The sequence below is a fragment of the Papaver somniferum genome, chromosome 6, assembly GCF_003573695.1.
Source record: "Papaver somniferum cultivar HN1 chromosome 6, ASM357369v1, whole genome shotgun sequence".
NCBI lineage: Eukaryota > Viridiplantae > Streptophyta > Magnoliopsida > Ranunculales > Papaveraceae > Papaver > Papaver somniferum.
The window spans coordinates 55478286-55497040 of record NC_039363.1 but is presented as its reverse complement, the minus strand read 5'-3'; the positions used below and the strand labels follow the sequence as shown (position 1 = coordinate 55497040).

Genomic DNA, 18755 nt, shown 5'->3' with positions numbered 1-18755 from the left:
AAATCCGTGGATTTTATCCAACCCAATCCGCATTTTAATGGGTGGACACCCAATTCGACTCTTAACGGATTAGTAGTGGGTGAATTTTTGAAACCCGTAACTTTTATGGGTTCGATGAGGATGGGACATCTCCCATCCGTTTGACACCCAATCCGAAGGATAATTTTGATATAATACGTATAAATATGAAGATCATACTACTCAAAGACAATATATATAGTTTTGTATTGAAATCCATTGAAGGTCCTCAAAGCTATTTTCTAAAAACATCAATTTTGGATTGTACATAAGCTTTAATATTGATAAAATAGTTTACTTTTGGTTGTTGGGAAGAAATTAAGTTACTCTTCTTATATTGCAATTACTTAGATTCAATAATTTAAGTTTTAAAACTAAATTATATTATTTTTGTTCAACGTTTACCTATTTTCGTTTTTTCAGGTTTCCAAATTCATCACCATTAAACCCGCTCATCAATGGATGTCAAATTCAGTAAGTAATGGATGGGACATGGATGAAAATCTTAAATCCGATTTAGATGGTTTGGACGTAGATGATACGCATTCACCCCTTCGTTGCTCACCCCTTTAGTCTTGCTCTTGAACACTGTTCACAGTGTGGCCCAATTTAACAATAACTCTGAATAAAATCTACACTCATTCAGGCCCATGAGAATCCTTATCTCTACGGTTAACCTTGGAAATACATGAAATCCCTAACCTCATTTGTTCCCTTCATTTCTCCTCCCACTTCCAAAACCCTAAAAACCTTCTCTATCAGTATCCTGCTCTCCATCTTCCATTGCTGAACTTTGGCATCAAAAAGGATGACAGAGTTCGAAGTAGGCGCAGTTCCATTCAACTCCGACGGTTGGGGACCACCAGAAACACCATCGCAGCTTCTCCCCAATCATCCATCAAACGTTCCTTTTGCTCCTTTCAATCGTTCTGAAAAACTAGGTCGAATTGCAGATTGGACTAGAAACTACAACAACCAAAACCGTAACCCTAGAAACAGTGGTCATGATTCTGTTTTCGATTTCAATCTCGATGATTCTATACCTGTTGATGATGATAATACGTTCCACTTAGTTGATGGAAAACCACCACCAAGACCCAAGTTTGGTCCAAAGTGGAGATTTCAACAACAACGTCAACTTCCTCAGCGTCGTGATGAAGAAGTTGAGGCTAAGAAACGTGAACAAGAGAAAGAGAGAGCTAGACGTGATCGTCTTTACAATCTTAATCGATCTGGTAATAATAATCCTCGTCGTGAAGCTGCTGTTTTTAAATCATCGGTTGATATTCAACCTGAATGGATTATGTTAGATCAAATCCCGTTTTCGACTTTCTCTAAATTATCATTTTCTGTACAAGATCCTGAAGATTTACTTGTTTGTGGTGCTTTAGAAACATATGACCGTACTTATGATAGGGTTAATCCTAAGAATGAAAAACGTTTGGAAAGATTTAAGAATAGGAATTTCTTTAAAGTTACTACTACTGATGATCCTGTTATCCGTCGACTTGCTAATGAAGATAAAGCTACTGTATTTGCTACTGATTCAATTTTGTCTACTTTGATGTGTGCACCAAGATCTGTTTACTCTTGGGATATTGTGGTTCAACGTGTTGGAAACAAGTTGTTTTTTGATAAGAGAGATGGATCTCAGCTTGATTTGCTATCGGTTAACGAGACTTCTCAAGAACCGCTGCCTGAAGCTAAAGAGGATATTAATTCTGCTTATTCGTTGAGTGTTGAAGCTGCTTACATTAATCAGAACTTCTCCCAGCAGGTTTTGGTTAGGAATGGTAATAAGGTTGGGTTTGAGGAGCCAAATCCATTTGCTAGCGAAGGTGAAGAAGTTGCATCCGTAGCTTACCGTTATAGAAGGTGGAAGCTTGATGATGAAATGTTTCTTGTGGCTAGGTGTGAAGTTCAGAGTGCATCGGAAACTAAAGGACAACAATCCTTTTTGACCTTGAATGCTCTTAATGAGTTTGATCCAAAATATTCAGGTATTGACTGGAGGAAGAAGTTGGAAACTCAGAGAGGAGCAGTTTTGGCTACTGAACTTAAGAATAATGCTAACAAATTGGCTAAGTGGACTGCTCAAGCACTACTGGCAAGTGCTGATATGATGAAATTAGGGTATGTTTCTAGAGTTCACCCGAGGGATCATTTCAATCATACTATTTTATCCGTGGTTGGATATAAGCCTAAGGAATTTGCTACACAAATCAACCTGAACACAAATAATATGTGGGGAATTGTCAAGTCAATTGTTGATTTGTGCATGAAATTGAAAGAGGGGAAATATGTTCTTGTTAAGGATCCGTCAAAGCCGCAGGTAAGGATTTATGAGGTTCCAGCTGATGCATTTGAGAATGATTATGTGGAGGAGCCATTGCCTGAAGATGAACAAGTACAACCTCCTACAGAGGAAGAGGCTAATGCTGAGGCACTAGCTGCTGCAAATGATGTGGAAGATACAGTTGTGGAAGCTGTGCTTTGAAGTGTAAGAGTTTGCGTCTCCTGCAATTTTCTTATAATTGATGTCTCATTTAGTCATGATCAGATATTCTGTTGTTTCCTTACTGCTGTTTTATGTTTTGATGGTTACACTATGGTTTCTGTGCTTGGTTAGTGAATTTAGGTAAGACCGAGAATATCAAATAAGGTGCTCAAACAACCAATACTGTACCCTCCAATTAAGAAAGAACTTTAATATTTTATTTTTGCATTTGTCTTGCTTGTATCCGCATGCAGTGAAATATCATAATATGAATTACTATGTCAATGTGTTACAATATGAATTACCATGTCAATGTGTTACAAATTTGTGACTGATAGCGTGGCAGAGTATTAGTCAGATAATATCTGATGGTGTGGGCCTATCCTGAGGATATAAATAAATAGCGATCCAACTGTTTTGCCTTTTACCCTTGCTTACCATTGCATGGATTCTTAGTTGCGCAGTAAAAAGACCTTTGTCCTGCAAAAAGCCAATTATTTATTCTGTGTTAGTTTGCTATGGTCAGAAATCTTACTAGAATCCATGTTTTGCTTTTGGAGGATAGTGCAGGGATTGGGACGATTATTGCTACTGCGGTTGATGTTTGAACCTTAACCTCATCTAGACATTTGGATGTGTTTAGATATTTCTGACACAACAAAGTCGGGTGTCTTCAACACTTGCGTCTTACTGATCACTGTTCTAGGATACGAGACAGTGATGATGCTTTCATCATTGCGCTATTAGATGGCATTTTATGAAACTAGCTACTTGAACACTTATCACCAACACCGTTTATTTAACAGATTCCTTTGTATGCTTGCATGTATTTTTGTTGAATTCCTGCAACTGTAGATGACATTCATTTCAGCATAAATGGTACAATTATTCTTTATATCATTTTGGTGGTTTAAAAGCACTGTGATATGATCATCTTGCTCACATAAATTTTGCCTATGAACGAGCTCCTTCTGGTAGACTTTACCTCTACTCATATCTTTTTGGTCCTTCAATTTATCGTATACTTTACTTGCAGTCGGTAACCAATATTTTATATATTATTATCTTCGTTGTTGAAGCATGTTTGTGGGTATCATTCATTACGTGGTTGGATGCTTAAAACATAAATCATGCTGCAATTGTTCACACCTGCAGAATTCTCTGTTTATTTTCTCTGTGGCAATTTCCTTGGAAATAAGATAACGGATGGTGTTCAAACATTTTTATTTCGTTTTACTAATTTTCTTTAATTGCTTCGATGATCTGCTCACTTGATTATTAGATTCTGCCTTCACTAAATTTGTAAACCTACTGGATGGTGATGTCATTAAGCATTGAAAATAACCTAGGCTGCAGAACAGTACATAGGCAGCTTCAGTAGTCGACATCTTGTTAAAAGGCATAGCTCATGGTTATATGGCCATGTGGTTAGAAAGCTGATTTTTTCTGGTCAGCCTTGTACTTGGTTCTTTTATAGCCATGTAGGTCTTCGAAATCATTTGTTGATTGTATTTGGGTGCTCTGCAACAGGGTTTAGTTGATTCGAGTGTCTCTAAGATTCGAAATTTTAGCATATCAACTTTGATTAGAAGTAGGTTTGGATATTGTTTAGCTTGGAATTTTTGACCATGTGAGTTTTTGTATTGTTTCTATCCATTTCTTAGAAATATAGTTTCTAATCTGTTGGATTTTCTTTTGTTTTTCAGGTTAATTCAAATGGCAGAACAACTATTAAGAAAACTGGGGTTCTGAATCTGCTCGTTAGGATTGCAGAATGTAGTTTAATTCTCTGTTATATTTTTCTCGTACACTTCTTTTTTTCCTGCGCAGATATTTTGAATCCTTGAGTGTGGTTTGATGACAGGCTATTTGTGTTTTTTTTTACTCTGAAACAAGAGAGATGGCAATTTAGCTATCGTTTTGATGTAGTTTTAATTTTAACATGTTTTGCTGTGGAGACTTTTAGCAGGTAACAGAGTTACCTAAAGTATATCTAATAATTTTAACATCCAAGATATGTGAGCTGAAAGTTGTGGTTAGACTTGAATAGCGGATGGATGTTCCCTCTGCAAGTTATCATCAGTTAAAGGGAGTCAGAAGCTCAGATCTGTTAATTTTATCTGATAATAACTCAATTTTGGCTCAAAAGGTTGGTTTCCTCGGACAATAACTCAATTTTTCTGATGTTTCTTGATAGCTTATGTAATGTGGTGTGATTAGGTCCGAGTTGTGCCAATGTTTTCAGGTTGGTTCGTTGATATCTACGTTGATATCTACAGACCATCAAGATATCGTCCTTTCCTATTTAACTTGGAATAGCAACCCCAAAAGGTTACGAAGATACTAGTTCTAGACTTCTAGCCTTGCCGACTGTGCCTTCGGGTGCTCTTTAGGTGAACAAATAAAATGTCAATATTTGAATTCCTGTAAGGTAAGAATTGGTGGTGCTTAAGGCCCTACTGTAACTTGGAAGACTCGAACTTTTCTCTCCTAAGGAGCAAAAATATAAATGTCTTAAAAGCTGGCGCGGACTGTTAACGGGTACGCTGATTCCAATACCAAGTTAACAATAGGGGAAAAAGTGAAAAGGGCTGATTTCAGTACCAAGTTATAGGAAAACACAGTGAAAGCCTAGTCCATTGATTTGATCGTGCATCGAAGTGGATCAAGTTGTGTAGTGGGTGGGTTAGGAAAACAAAATATAAGTCGAATGTGTAGTTTATCTGTCGTTGAACCCAGAGAGGCTGCCGTTTACTATTATCATCGTGTATTTGTTTTACAACTTTTAATTCTAAACAAATTAATTACGACCGATCTTTGGGATCTTTTTCCTTCAAAATAATTACCGATCGACCTTTGTGATCTTTTTTTTTTTTGGTTCTGAAATAATCCACAGGGTTAAGGAAATCCCAACCAAGAAAAACAGAAAACAACAACAAAAAAAACGAACAAACACGAAAATACACCCTCATACTCCTGTTCTTTTCTATAATTTCCAGAAGCTCAAAACTGAAATTTCCAGGCTCGATTCTTAGAATCCTCGGCAGGATGCATACCTGCGAGAAGATCATCATGCCTATTTGTTTTTCTATAAACATGGCTAACCTTGACTCTTCTGAACATCCTACTCGTCTAATAAATTCTTCTTCAAATATGCGTAACTCATAGTAAAGGCTTAGGGTCCTCACTGTAAACAAATTGTCAACAACCACGTAATCAATACTAATACGAACCGTAGGCTTCCCCCTCCTCAAAGCAATTTCAGAGCAATTTCAGCACCCTTGAGCTCAAGATAGAAGATAGTCTCAGGTCTAGAATCCCCAACAACAACCATTTTAGGCAAACTATCACCATTCTTCATAATAACCCCCAAATCCCTAAAATCATCCTTCTTGGAACCATCTATATTAAGCATAACCTGATGAGGAGTAGAGAACTTATACACAATACCTTGCTGATGTGGTTGTGATAGTGATAAGAAAAGATTTGATTCTCAGGAAGATTTTGATTTTAACTAAATTTCTAAAACTAAACAAAGAAAAATCAATTGAAAGTTGGTATCAAGATTATAAAAATCATTAAGACTCGGGATTCCACCATTGACCAATAAAGTGATTCAATCTAATCAATATTCACGCGACTCTCTACGTTCAAAGTGATTCTAATTTATTGCCTATAGTAGATTTTCGAAGTAACAATTGTAAATCTCAAGTATGGAACATCAAAAGTCTAAACCTAAGCATGATCCATCAAAATAAATCACAATCATCCAATAAAAATCAATTATTATATATTAGGTCAATGCAAATAATCATAAAAGAAATTGCAAAAATTAGTTAAGATAGAAATATAGTACTTTTATTGAAACAATGGCTTCTTCCGTCGCTTCAGCAATGGGGTTTAGCTCCTGATATTAATAACTCGCTCAAAATAATAGTTCATGCTCAAATGTGTACAAAAACAGAAAAATCGCAACACTGTATAGACGTTACAAAATGGTTGTTACGAACAAGTGTTGTAGATTTGAAAATAAGCGTTCTAAATTTGAATACAACCGTTACAATTTTCTGTCGTAGTCACTGTTCAAGAACGATGATTCTCGACAGATAATTTTCTCCGTGTTCTTCAGTTACAGCAACAGAGAACTTCGCCCACAACTCATGATTTCTCCTATTCTACCTCCCCAAACTCTCGATGATTCCTTCCATTATTCCGAACACCTTTTTTAATTTTATACACAATAGGGCCTCCAAGTCTTGGTAATTAATCCAGAATAATTCTCTTTCCTTCTCTGCAGCTTCACGGGAATATTTTCCTGATTTAACTTTTTCACGCGTTTTTTGCAGCCATACTCCATCCAAATACGTTCTAAACAAGATCAGAAGAAGTCTAACTCCCTCCAGCCACAAGAAATCCTCCAATTGTAGCACACACTTCCCGGAAATAAATCCGAGAATATATATCTTCCTTGTTTTGCTTCAATTGGACTGTCCAGCCAATTCTAATTGAATCCAACATCCATATCATCCATGTTTGGCCCAAGAGAGTAAACACAATCAATTTAAGGGATATAATCTCACCAAAATACTTCCAAATGCCGAACCTTAATTCTGCCAATTATTTCCCGCCAAAACCAAAATTCAAATGGGGAAGAAGATGGTGTGACCATATCCATTCCTACGGTCCCTTTGGCATTTGTCATGGGGTGCAAATAGTAATTGTTGGGGTACATTTATAATTTTTCTTGGGTGCCTTTAACACATTTCCTAGGTTCCTTTAACACTTTTCTGGGGTACCTTTAGTAATTTTCTATGGGGGTGCAAAATATCACTTTTCGAGCTAAATTTTCTGCAAGAGTTTATTTCTCCAAAACCACCTACGTATACATAGAACACCATAATAAGTACAAAATAAGCATTAACAATATATAGAATTGAGGAAAATGAGACATAAAAACGCGTCTATCACTTACCAGATAACAGAGGACAAAGGACAACCATAGAAAAAGTGGTTTCAATCTTCCACAATAGTTGACTTGGAAGCCTACGGTAGATATAGCCGCAAGCGCAATTCATCTAAAATGTAGGCAACGGAAAATACAAGTCAATCATGGGTAGTTGGATTGGTAAATCTAAACTTCTAAGTTCCGCTTTTACTGATTTAAAAACGAAAGGGTTGTTTATACGACTAAGATATTGATGATTATACTACAAGAACAAGATTAAAAACAATATAGAGATAAACTAGGGCTTCGAGTCCACCACCTAAATGCATTGAAATTCCCTAGTTTGATATATTAGTTGTATTTTTAATTAAGGAGCTACAAAGATGCTAGCCTCAAACTACCTTGAAGATATGATATAATAACTAACAATATGATGACTTAATCTAAGCAAAATATGTCAACCCTTAAAATTATCCATCTTTTTAAGGAATAGACAATCACAGATTAAACTAAATCAATTTATGATGACTTCACAAATAATTATCCTAACTACCATGGATGCTTCACAAATTAAGTCATGCTTCAGTAAAACTTCACGGAGAACATGTTAATTCAAACCAACAAATTCTATTTATTTACGAGTTTTATCTAATCCAAAATCAAGAAATTAAAACATAACTAATCGAATTAGAAAAACTAAACCACAACAACTTGCATTGGGTATCCGGGCTTAGTTTTATATTCATACCCGCCTACCATATTTATACAAGTTTCCCCCAATTCCACACAATTCAAATAGTCAACGAACTACACAAGCTGAAATTATGGCTTTGATATGATAACGACTCACCACTGAACCGCTATCCTATTGTCGTCTTCGCAAATGATCTAATGTTGTTCGTGCTTGTTTTAGTACATAATAGTGGACCTTGGACTTGGTTTCCAATTGGACCTTCGGTTAAAATTTCCCAAATGTGAATAACGCACTCGAGTTTTGAAATTCGAGTCATTAATTTTTATCATCATAAGTCCAGTCTCTTCGTATCTCTTTACATCCAACACATTGAATAATAAGTTGCATCACATCCTCATACACGCCAGAATAACACAAACAAGATTTCCGAACACTTACTTCCAAACCAGAGCATCTATTAAACACCTCAAGGGAATCCTTAACCACCCCCAGCAACTACAAAAGACCTTTTAAAGAAGATAAGCACATCATCAGCAAAGCATAAACGAGTCAAAATAGTTGACTTCCATATAAGATGAAAATTATAGCTCCCTTTCAAAACTTGTCCATGAAGAATAACACTAAATATATCCATCTCCATCATAAATAGGTGGGAAGAAAGAGGACAAACTTGTCTTACGACTAGCTTGGCTCTAAGAAACCACATGGGAGCCATTTACCAATATAGAAAATTTTGAAGAAAAAAATATATAAATGGACCCAACGAATGAACTCCACCGGAATCCCAAACTTCTTCAAAGCCCCAGAAATAACCTCACAACTCCGTTAATCATAAGCTTTATTCAAAATTATATTCAAATCACACCTAAAAACTCATTCCAGAAATAATTCACAAGCTTATAAGCAAGCATAATATTATCCTGAATTGACCTTCAAGAAATAAAAGCAGATCGGTTGAAGCTCACCAAATCCCTTGTAACACACTTCATTATGATGGAAAAAATCTTGGTAATACATTTATAAATGACATTACAACAAAAATTGGCCTATTATCACTAACAGAAACAAGATTTTCAACTTTTGCAACAAGAGTAACAAAATGTTATTCATCTCCTTGAGCATCTTTCTTTTATTAAAAATAAATAAATTGCAGAGACAAAATCATCGCCTCAAATTGGCCAAGCCACTTAAAATTAATAGCTCAAAATCCTATTAGGCCTAGGGGAATTTGAAGAATTAATACTAGAGAGAGCATAAACTGCCTCAGCTCTAGTAACATGACTAACCAACTTCTCAACATCAATATCTCCCAAAAGCTTATCAACATGAACTGAATTCATAATAGTAACAGTTTCCTGAGAACCCTCGGAAACATTAAACAACTTCTTTTAAAAATCAACACAATCACCATAAATATATTTATCATCTGCCAACTTCTTTCCAGATCTTGCTTGTAAGATAAGAATATTGTTTCTTGATCCCATCTCTTTGATAAAGCTATAAAAGAGTTTCACATTTGAATCACCAACATCCATCCACTTTAACTTAGATTTTTGTTTAGCTAAATATTTATCATGTCTAGACAAAGAAAATTTCTCCATTGCTACTTTTTCATCTCTAGCAGTATCAACACATAAAAGTCTTTCTTGTAATTGCAATTGCAATAATTGCATAGTAGCTCCTTAGCTTCCACTTTCATAGAGTTTAGAATTAGCCTTCATTCACTATATCAGTTTTCTCTTCACTCTCTTAAGTTTAGTAACCAAGACTAGCATAGGACTACCCCAACAGGTTCTCTCCAAACTATGTACACAATTTTCAAAAACTTAAGGTCATCAGCTAAGAAATTGCATAACTTAAAAGATGGTGGCCCATGAGCCCTACCCTCAAAAAAAAGTGACCACGGAGGGACTACTATCAAAACACCATGAACTATAAATTCAGCCATTGAATCCTAAAAAAGAAAAACCCATTATATATTTACCATTACTCTATCAATTTCAGCAGCAACTCTATCAACCCCCTCTTGTTGATTACTCCAAGGATAAACACTCAGTATAAGACAAATTATATAAATGAGAAGCTTGAGAAGACTCCCAAAAATCAGTATACTGAGTAGCAGTCACAACAACTCTACTAATTATATCAAAAGGCTCCAAAATAGAATTAAAATCTCCTAAAACTATCAAAGGTATATTATTAACAAAAGTAAAACCAACTAAATCAGTCCAAAGGTATCTCCTCATTATCATGTTATTATCACCATACACAAAAGTAAAAACATAATTTTTACCTCGAGGAAGAAGAGCATTATCAAAACTTGGGCAGAACTGTAAGAAGAGGGACCTTTTACACTTCAGGATCCCATTCAACCCATTCTACCATCATTATTATGAAAGTAATTATCTAACTATTTCAAGAAGGACAAACTCTACTTTTCATTCTATCAACATTTGGCAACTGTATATGAGTCCCCACTAAACCAACAAGAAACAAATTATTACTCCTAACAACATTCCTAACATTCTTACTTCCTATAGAGTAGGACTTTTGTTCCTCTTATATGACTTCTTCACCCACATCTCTTTCAGCACCTTTTTCTGCTTTGCAGTCCCACAACATGCATAGTTGCCACCTCTTTTGGTCATACTTCATCTCTCAAAAGAATGTCCAAAAGTGTTACAGTATTACTGATATATATAAGCTAACAACATTATCTGGCTTTTCAAAAAATTTCCAGAAGTCATCACCAAAATTTTTAGAGAATTGCTCGGTGGAACCAGCCAAGCATTGATATGTCAAGTTTGGTTGTCAAATTTAATTTCAAAACTCGAAGCTACTTGATTTGATTACTAGAATCAACTTCGTTAGGTAATATTAGGAACATAAAAATGTTGAGACTTGCTCACTTTACTCATGAAGAACCTGGAGATGTATCGACATCAATGAACACATCATTCTTCAGTTCGAGGTTAGTAACAACATACTTGAATTGTACAATTCTTCCAAGTCGGTATTTATTGAAAACATAACACAAGAAATAAAAGTCTGTTTACTTGTTTCTAGTATTGGTGACTTGGTCATTATACTATGATTAAAATATCAAGGAATGATATACTAGTTGTTTTGTATTACTTGAATATATGAGTTATGAAGTATAATTTATCCATGGACTTCGTGAATTGATATTTCCCTAATTGGTAATTCGTTATTATTTAGTGTATTGAACTTCCATATGAACTCAAACCTTGGTATTATGTTTTTGAAAGAAATTTCAGAAACATAGTTTAATAAGTAGACTTGCGAAACTCGTTTAGTTGTTGAAAGTTGAAACCATGTTTGTTCATAAGTTTGGGACCAATCCTAAGAGAGTTAAATATTGTTTTGGATTTTCAATATGCTTGTTATCTTCGGGTTTCTACAAACATCGAGATGTACATGGATTGAACTTGGAATGTTCATAAGATATCTCCATAATGATTTGAACATGTGCTAAACTGGTATATTTTAATGTTCAAATGTTATCCTTAGTACTCAGGGTAAGATCCTTAAACCGATTTTCAATATTTTTTTTTCTTCATGATATCGAAATATATATGCTTACCATATCCTAGAGATTTGCATATCTCTAATTAATATGTTAGAAAAGTATATTGAAGTATGCCAGCTAATATTAATTTCCAACCATGCATGAGTGACTTCAATTTAATACTTGGATTAAAGATGATATTTGAAAAGGAGAGGGTATCAAGTACACCACCAACTTTTTCCTTCGGCAACCTATATGGACAAAACATAATACAATTGCAAGTAGACCGACTTAATGATCCTCGAACAATATGTATATAAAGTTTATATCTCTTTCTCTTCACACTAAAAAAGTCAAGACAACAAAGTACGTGAATCTGATTGTTTATAAGAGTATTTGGACTATCAAAAAAGTCAATATCTAAGATCAATCTAGTCATATCCAAATAATCGGATCCGAATTCTTCCAAGTATGAACTTCTTATCTATCTTTCAAGATACAAATTCTACAAGAACGTTGTTTCATAATTGATCACAACTAATATGTACTTATCTACTAGAATTGAGTATATACTACTTGTGTTAATCCTACTATAAAGATAAAATAATGTAATGCGGAAAAATAAAAACACAAGACACCAAAAATTTTGTTAACGAGGAAAACTGCACCTGCCGAAAAACCTCGGGACCTTGTCCAGATTTGAGCACCGAACTGTATTAAGACGCTATATACATTAGTATACTATCAGACTTCAGAATGGAATGTAGTTGAGACCAATTCACCCTCCAAGCAATCAGTTGCAGTCGTGTTGTTTACGTTCTCTTGGACATCGCAAAGCTCTATGAAATTTATTCCGTTACCTGACGTCCTTTACGGCCTAAAATTTTCCTCTGCCTAAGTGAAGACCTTTGATACCAATCTGTCTCTAACATATAATCCTATTTGATTTTTTTTAGATAGAATAGATCAAGGCTTGGAAATATGTTTGCAACAGACAAAGCTAGCAAACTTCATAAATCTAGAACACTTATACTCATTTATCTGAGAATCATGGATTATTAACCACCTCTCAAGAACAATCTTAAATCGATTAATTAAGAAGAGTTTTATATATCTATCTTGAGGAATCACAGAGTATGAGACGAAAAGAACTTTGTAATTTTTATCTATCTCGTTCCTGAAAGAGATTATTAAAACATCGATAACATAATGAATAAGTCAAGATACACGAACTATCAGGGTAAAGATAGTCGGATCTGGCTTCACGAATCCCTAAGTAGAGTCTTTAAGCCATAAATCTAATTATGTTTCTCACGGGAAACCTAGGTTCATAGAGGATGACTCTAGCAAAGAACTAGGACATAAAAGTGTCAAGCTTTGAATTTCCTAGTTGTTCAAGTCTCTCTATTTATAGACTTTTAAGACCGAGGGTTTCTTAGAATTCAAGCTAAGATAACTTGAGATTCAAGCAAAGAATTTTTCTGTTTAGATGAAACTCTTGTTAGGAGTTCATGTAAACATGTGACAAATTTGTCATAAAATTACATAAAAGATATACACTATCATCCGGGTATAAGAATAGTGTATAATGACAGTTCATGGAAAATATGCCTTTCGAACTTATAGGCAGTATCGTGGTCATTTAACACTTAAGGCTTGAATCATGATGCACACACACAAAGTGATTTAGTGATTAATGATGTCTTAGAGGTATTTATGATAGTCGTACAAATGCTAAACATATTTGTGAAAATAGTCTGTGAGCATCTGCTTGATTCGTACTGTGTAGGTACGCGAAATGGTACGCATACTTATGAGACACTTCGCGAATTCAGGGAGCCACATGATAGGTGTCATAAACACCTTGATATTTATCTATTGTTTATGCTTTCTTTGCGAATTTTCTTGTAAATTATGTATCTTATGTTTGCTTTTGAGTTTATTAAGTGCAGCGGAATCATTTGGAGCAAAAAAAAAAAGAGAAATCATCAACTTTGAGCATAAAGGGAAAAATGTCATTTTGTGTGCAATTGTTATTGGGAGCGGAGCCAAGAAAAAGATACGGGATAACTACCGCAGCCGGCAGATATCCTTGGTGGTCCTTATCTAATAAGTGGGTGCCTAGAATCATCCTGGGTACCCATTATCTACTTCTCCTGAGTGTCTATATCCACCTTTTCCATTTCCTACAACAACCCTAAATTTCACTTTTCTAATTATCAATTTATCGTGGAAATATCGTTATTGGATTAATTGACCAATTTTGTGTTTCCAGAAACCGTGGAAATTGAATTATTGTCCCTCCTTCTGATGGGCCTTCACAAATATCCCTAACAGACTTCAGAAATATCCCTGGTGGCACACTTGAAATTTTATCTAAAATCGTAATTCTCATAGTTTCCATTTTTAACCTATATGTGTTATATACTTCAACTTCTTCTCCACTTATGATAAAAACACGAACCAACAAAGCATCTTCATCGCTGCCGCCACCACTACCATCTCCGTCGCCACCACAACTGTTAGAGCATTGCTCGCTTGAACCCACCAAGCATTGGTATGTCAAGTTTGGTTGTCATATTTTAGTGAATCAAAACTCATGTTAATAGTCGCTTGATTATGTACTAGAGTTAAACTTCGTATATGTTAGCTTGAAAATATTAGGATATGAGACATTACAAGTATTGAGAAGTCTTGAAGATGTGAAGAAGCAAGGAGCTACAACGACAACAATCACCCTTCCACTTGAGGTTAGTGATATTTGACTTGAACTGTTTCATTCCTTAACGTATCTTTCCAAGTCGTGCATATTGAAAACATAAATGCGAAGCATATATGAACTCTAGATAGACATAATATTAAGGAATACAATACGAGGTTTATTGCTTAACCATTAAAATTTATAGATAAGACATCGCCATAATCATTTGAATGCTATTGTGATTATGTATGGGTATGAGGTGAGGATTTCATCCTAGGGAACAATGTTTACATGTGTTCTAAGGAAGTAAGTTCATAAACTTGTTTGTGAACCGAAAAGGAAATTTCCAGGATTTATTGGTTTTGTTATTCATTGCATAGCTTATGAACAACCAATATGTATGATAGAGTATAACCGCTCACAACTTGTTGTGTTCTTGGTAGAACTATTCACAAAGTCCCGACTTATGTATTGGTATAACTTTTATTAGTAAAATCAATCTTAAGTAATCACCTGTGGTATGATCAGATTATGTCTGACCTTGGGGAAAGGGAACCGATCCTAGTAAGGGAAAGGGAGCCGATCCTTGTAAGGGGTGCAGTACATCAAGGGGAACCGATCCTTGTATGGGGGTGCAACAAGGTTTATAGCAGAAAGGGGAACCGATCCCATAGACATGTGCAACACATATAAGTTAGATACCATATATATGTGGAGAACCGATCCTAGTACCTAGTCAACCGAATCTTTGGGAAGCTAGTGTGACTATGCGTAGTACTCACATGGAGGTAGAACCGAAACTTGTTTTGGTAGAACCATTAAACCCATGATTGGGATTGAATATTGGTTTGATCAATCACATAGTTCTTGAAAGTCAGATGAACCAATTCTAAACTTTTTTGGAAGTGTGGCAAATCGGTTTCAAGGTTGTAAGTGTGAAAGAGAACTTACAAAGTAAAGATGTCGACAAACTTTGAACACGTGCTGTGAATGTTTATTTCTATAATTGTTCAAAGATATTCCTTAACGGATAAGGGAAGAGAATCCCGGGATCGAAACATAAGTAAGTTAAGAATATTTTAATTAAGGTTATTAATTTCATTTTGTAGGGAAATTATAGAATTAGTAATGTGCGTTTACTAATTAGATTTTCCGAGAGATTTCGATCGTTATTTTTGGACAGAGCATTTCCAGGAATTATGGAAACCGAATTTGTGCTTTAATGAATATCTTGAGAATATTTTCGGTTTAGGAAATTCCTTGGTGTCCAAACTTCCTTGTCTATAAATACACGAAGTTTTCCTTTCTAGCAAACTAATCCTTCGTAACAACATATTTACTCTTTTATTGTTGTTAGTGGTGTAGCCGCCTATCGGAGAGGAGAGTAATCTTATTAGGTGAAATCTCTTACGGCTGCTCAGTTTAAAGTCTTCTTTGGGATTGAGAAGCTCTAGCGCGACCCGTTGGTGGGAAACTAGATAATTGCAGTTTATCTTTGTTTTCGATTGATTTGATTGACTAACGGTGGTTGAAATATGATTGCACCTAGTTTGTTTATTCTTGAGAATCTTCTATTCTGATATAAGATTCACTCATACTAGTTCAGAGTTTCGACAGGGATCTTTAGACTGTTGTTAGTTCTAAAGACAATCTTGTGGTAATCCATTGTTAACAGACTCCGTTCTGTGCGTGATTGATCACAAGAGATTCAAGTGATTGTGTGCATGTTTTTATTGAAGACTTAAGAAGATTTGAAGACAAAGAAGATATTGAAGATCTGACTTTGGTTTTACAATCTTTGGTGTGCACAATACTTGTTTCGGTAAAAGAGGATCCAATTAATAATCGGTTTATCCTTGTGGTAGATTGGATTGATTAATTGAGTAGATCTGCATCAACACGGTTCTTCGGATTAAAGGTGTTGTTGGCTTAATCTTAATCGATTACCTTTGGGTGATTGAACATAAGATAAATCTAGACCTGACGAAGGAGTTTATGTTGAGATAAACGGAAGAGCCTTTGTCTGACTTATATCACTTGGTTGAATAGAGTTGATACCAAACAGATTTCTTGTTCCTTTACTGTTTGGAATACGAACCAAAGGGATTGATCCAAGTACGTGACTTATTTATAAGTTGGAGGCGTGGGAATACAAACGAAACTAGGTGAACTGTAGGGTTAGTTACTTGGTATCAACTATACGAAGTTAGTGTAATTTTGTGTAGCGGCTTAATCCTGAGAGTATTCAATTCAGGACTAGGTCCCTGGATTTTTATGCATTTGCAGTTTTCCTCGTCAACAGAATCTTGTTGTGTCATTTAATTTTATTTTCCGCATTATAATTGTTTTATTATAATTAAAGTAAATTACACAAACGTTAATTCCTATTTACTTGATAAGCAATCCTATTGTGTTTGGTTAAGTTCGAACCTTTGTATCAAGTAAACATACTTCGTTGTTGTATTGTCTCGATCTCGTATCCATAGACGATCACACGAAGTGTGAACCGATTGGTTGTATTGTCTCGACTCAGTCCATAGACAATCATTTTCGGATAAAAGACTTATAGGTAGGAAAAGTTTTAAGTTGAGGTATATTTGGGTACCCTCGCCTTTTCAAAAACCAACACCACCATTACCATCACCATAACCACCACCACCACCTCCTTAGTCACCATCTAAATCTCCATATTTACACCTGATTAATGAATCATTTAGATTTGAGATTTGAGAGAGAGAGTTCATTGATTGAAAATCAAATCAAACCAAACCACTCCCACCACCACCATATTCATCGTCACCAGCTCTGCAACTATCACCACCTTCGTCGCTGCCAACTAGTTCGGGATTTTGAAGATTAATTTTCAAAATCAGATCTGACGAGATGGAGATTTGATTTAGGATTTGGTATCTGCTCAATTGGTTCGGATGGTTCGAATTGGTGTTGAATCTTCAGAGTAGACAGTGGCGATTGCTGCTATGGATTGTAGATGATGGTTGATAGTTTTGTTGGTGGATATGAAACTGCAGATGGTGGAAGAATGAGTCTCTGTTTAGTATAGCTAAATTTCTGCTAATTAATGTCCGAATGGATTAGAGATAAATAGATGTATGTTAGGGTGCAGTTGGGCAGATTCAAAATTAGATGAATTTTAGGGCAGTGACAAATGTTGCTTTGAATGGTGTTATAAATCTATGTGTTGCAGTGGTGTTTGTTGCGGCTGAAATAGGAGCAAGCAGAAGATGATGTTGGTGGCTACTGCAATGAAGGAGATGAAGTTGTTGTTGTTTATGAAGATACAAGTGATGATCAACTGTGTTGTTTATATGTTTTATGAGATCAATTGTTGTTGTTGACCCATTTTTTTATGGGATCAACTACTGTTGTTGATCCTTTCAACTCCTATTGTTGACAATATTTCCTTGGATAAGTATAAACATGCTTGTAGTTAAAATCTTGTAAATTTTTTCCAATGTTGAACTTGTGGTGCAATGGTAGCATGACTGACTCCATGTCAGATGATACGTGTTCGGCTCACGCCAAGTTCACTCATTTACATGGATCAACTTTTATTGTTGATCCAATTTAGGGGATTAACTACCATTGTTGATCCCCTAAATTGGATAAACTTCTACTGTTGATCATTTTTTTTAATCAACTACCATTGTCGATCCCCTAAATTGGATCAATTTATACTGTTGGTTTTATTTTTACTTGGATCAACTATATTGTTGACACAAAAATATCTGAACCAGTGGTGGCGGACTAGTGGTGATGACGGTGACAGACTAGTGGTGGTGGAGGACTGGTGGTGGTGTGATGGTGGTGCTGAAGGAGTGGTGGTGGAATATTAGTGGTGGCGAGGTTGGTAGGTGGTTGTCGTTGAACATTGGCGGTGGAGTGGTAGTTGAATGTTGGTGGTGGTGAAGTGGTAGAGGAAGAAATTTGTTCCATTTTAAAATAAAGAAAAATATTATATGGGTGAGGGTATTAAGGTAATCTAATTTTAAATGGATAAGGTTATTAAAAAGTAGGTAATATATTTATTGTTGTATAAGGACATATTTATTGGGTGTCAAAAGTAGGGACATACAAATAATGTACCCTAGATTATCATTCACCTAAAATCGAGAGAGAAAGAAGGAGGCGTTGTATCTCAGAGAACCGAAAATTGGATTCAACAGAGGAGCTCCGGATGATTATGATTGAAGAATTCATGGATGATTTGAGCCGTAGGAAGCTGCTTTTGTAAATCTGAGACTCGAGATATGGCTGATATTTAGAAGACGAGTAAATATGAGAGATATGGTGGTCGTTGTGAAGCTGCCATCGAGTTGAAGAGATGAAAATCATAAGAAGATGGGGATTTTG

The 18755-nt window shown here is 35.5% G+C and overlaps 1 protein-coding gene across 1 annotated transcript; it reads left to right on the top strand.

Moving 5' to 3' along the window:
• The first annotated feature begins 709 nt into the window (after window positions 1-709).
• Window positions 710-4553, top strand: LOC113287620 (eukaryotic translation initiation factor 3 subunit D-like). Its single transcript, XM_026536408.1, has 2 exons — window positions 710-2518; window positions 4222-4553. Exon 1 carries the CDS (start codon window positions 827-829, stop codon window positions 2513-2515), a length of 1689 nt encoding a protein of 562 aa, XP_026392193.1. The 5' UTR covers window positions 710-826; the 3' UTR covers window positions 2516-2518; window positions 4222-4553.
• Window positions 4554-18755: the final 14202 nt, after the last annotated feature.

Excerpts from the sequence above, each read along its gene's own strand:
- LOC113287620 (XM_026536408.1), top strand. The coding sequence starts at position 827 with ATGACAGAGTTCGAAGTAGGCGCAGTTCCATTCAACTCCGACGGTTGG.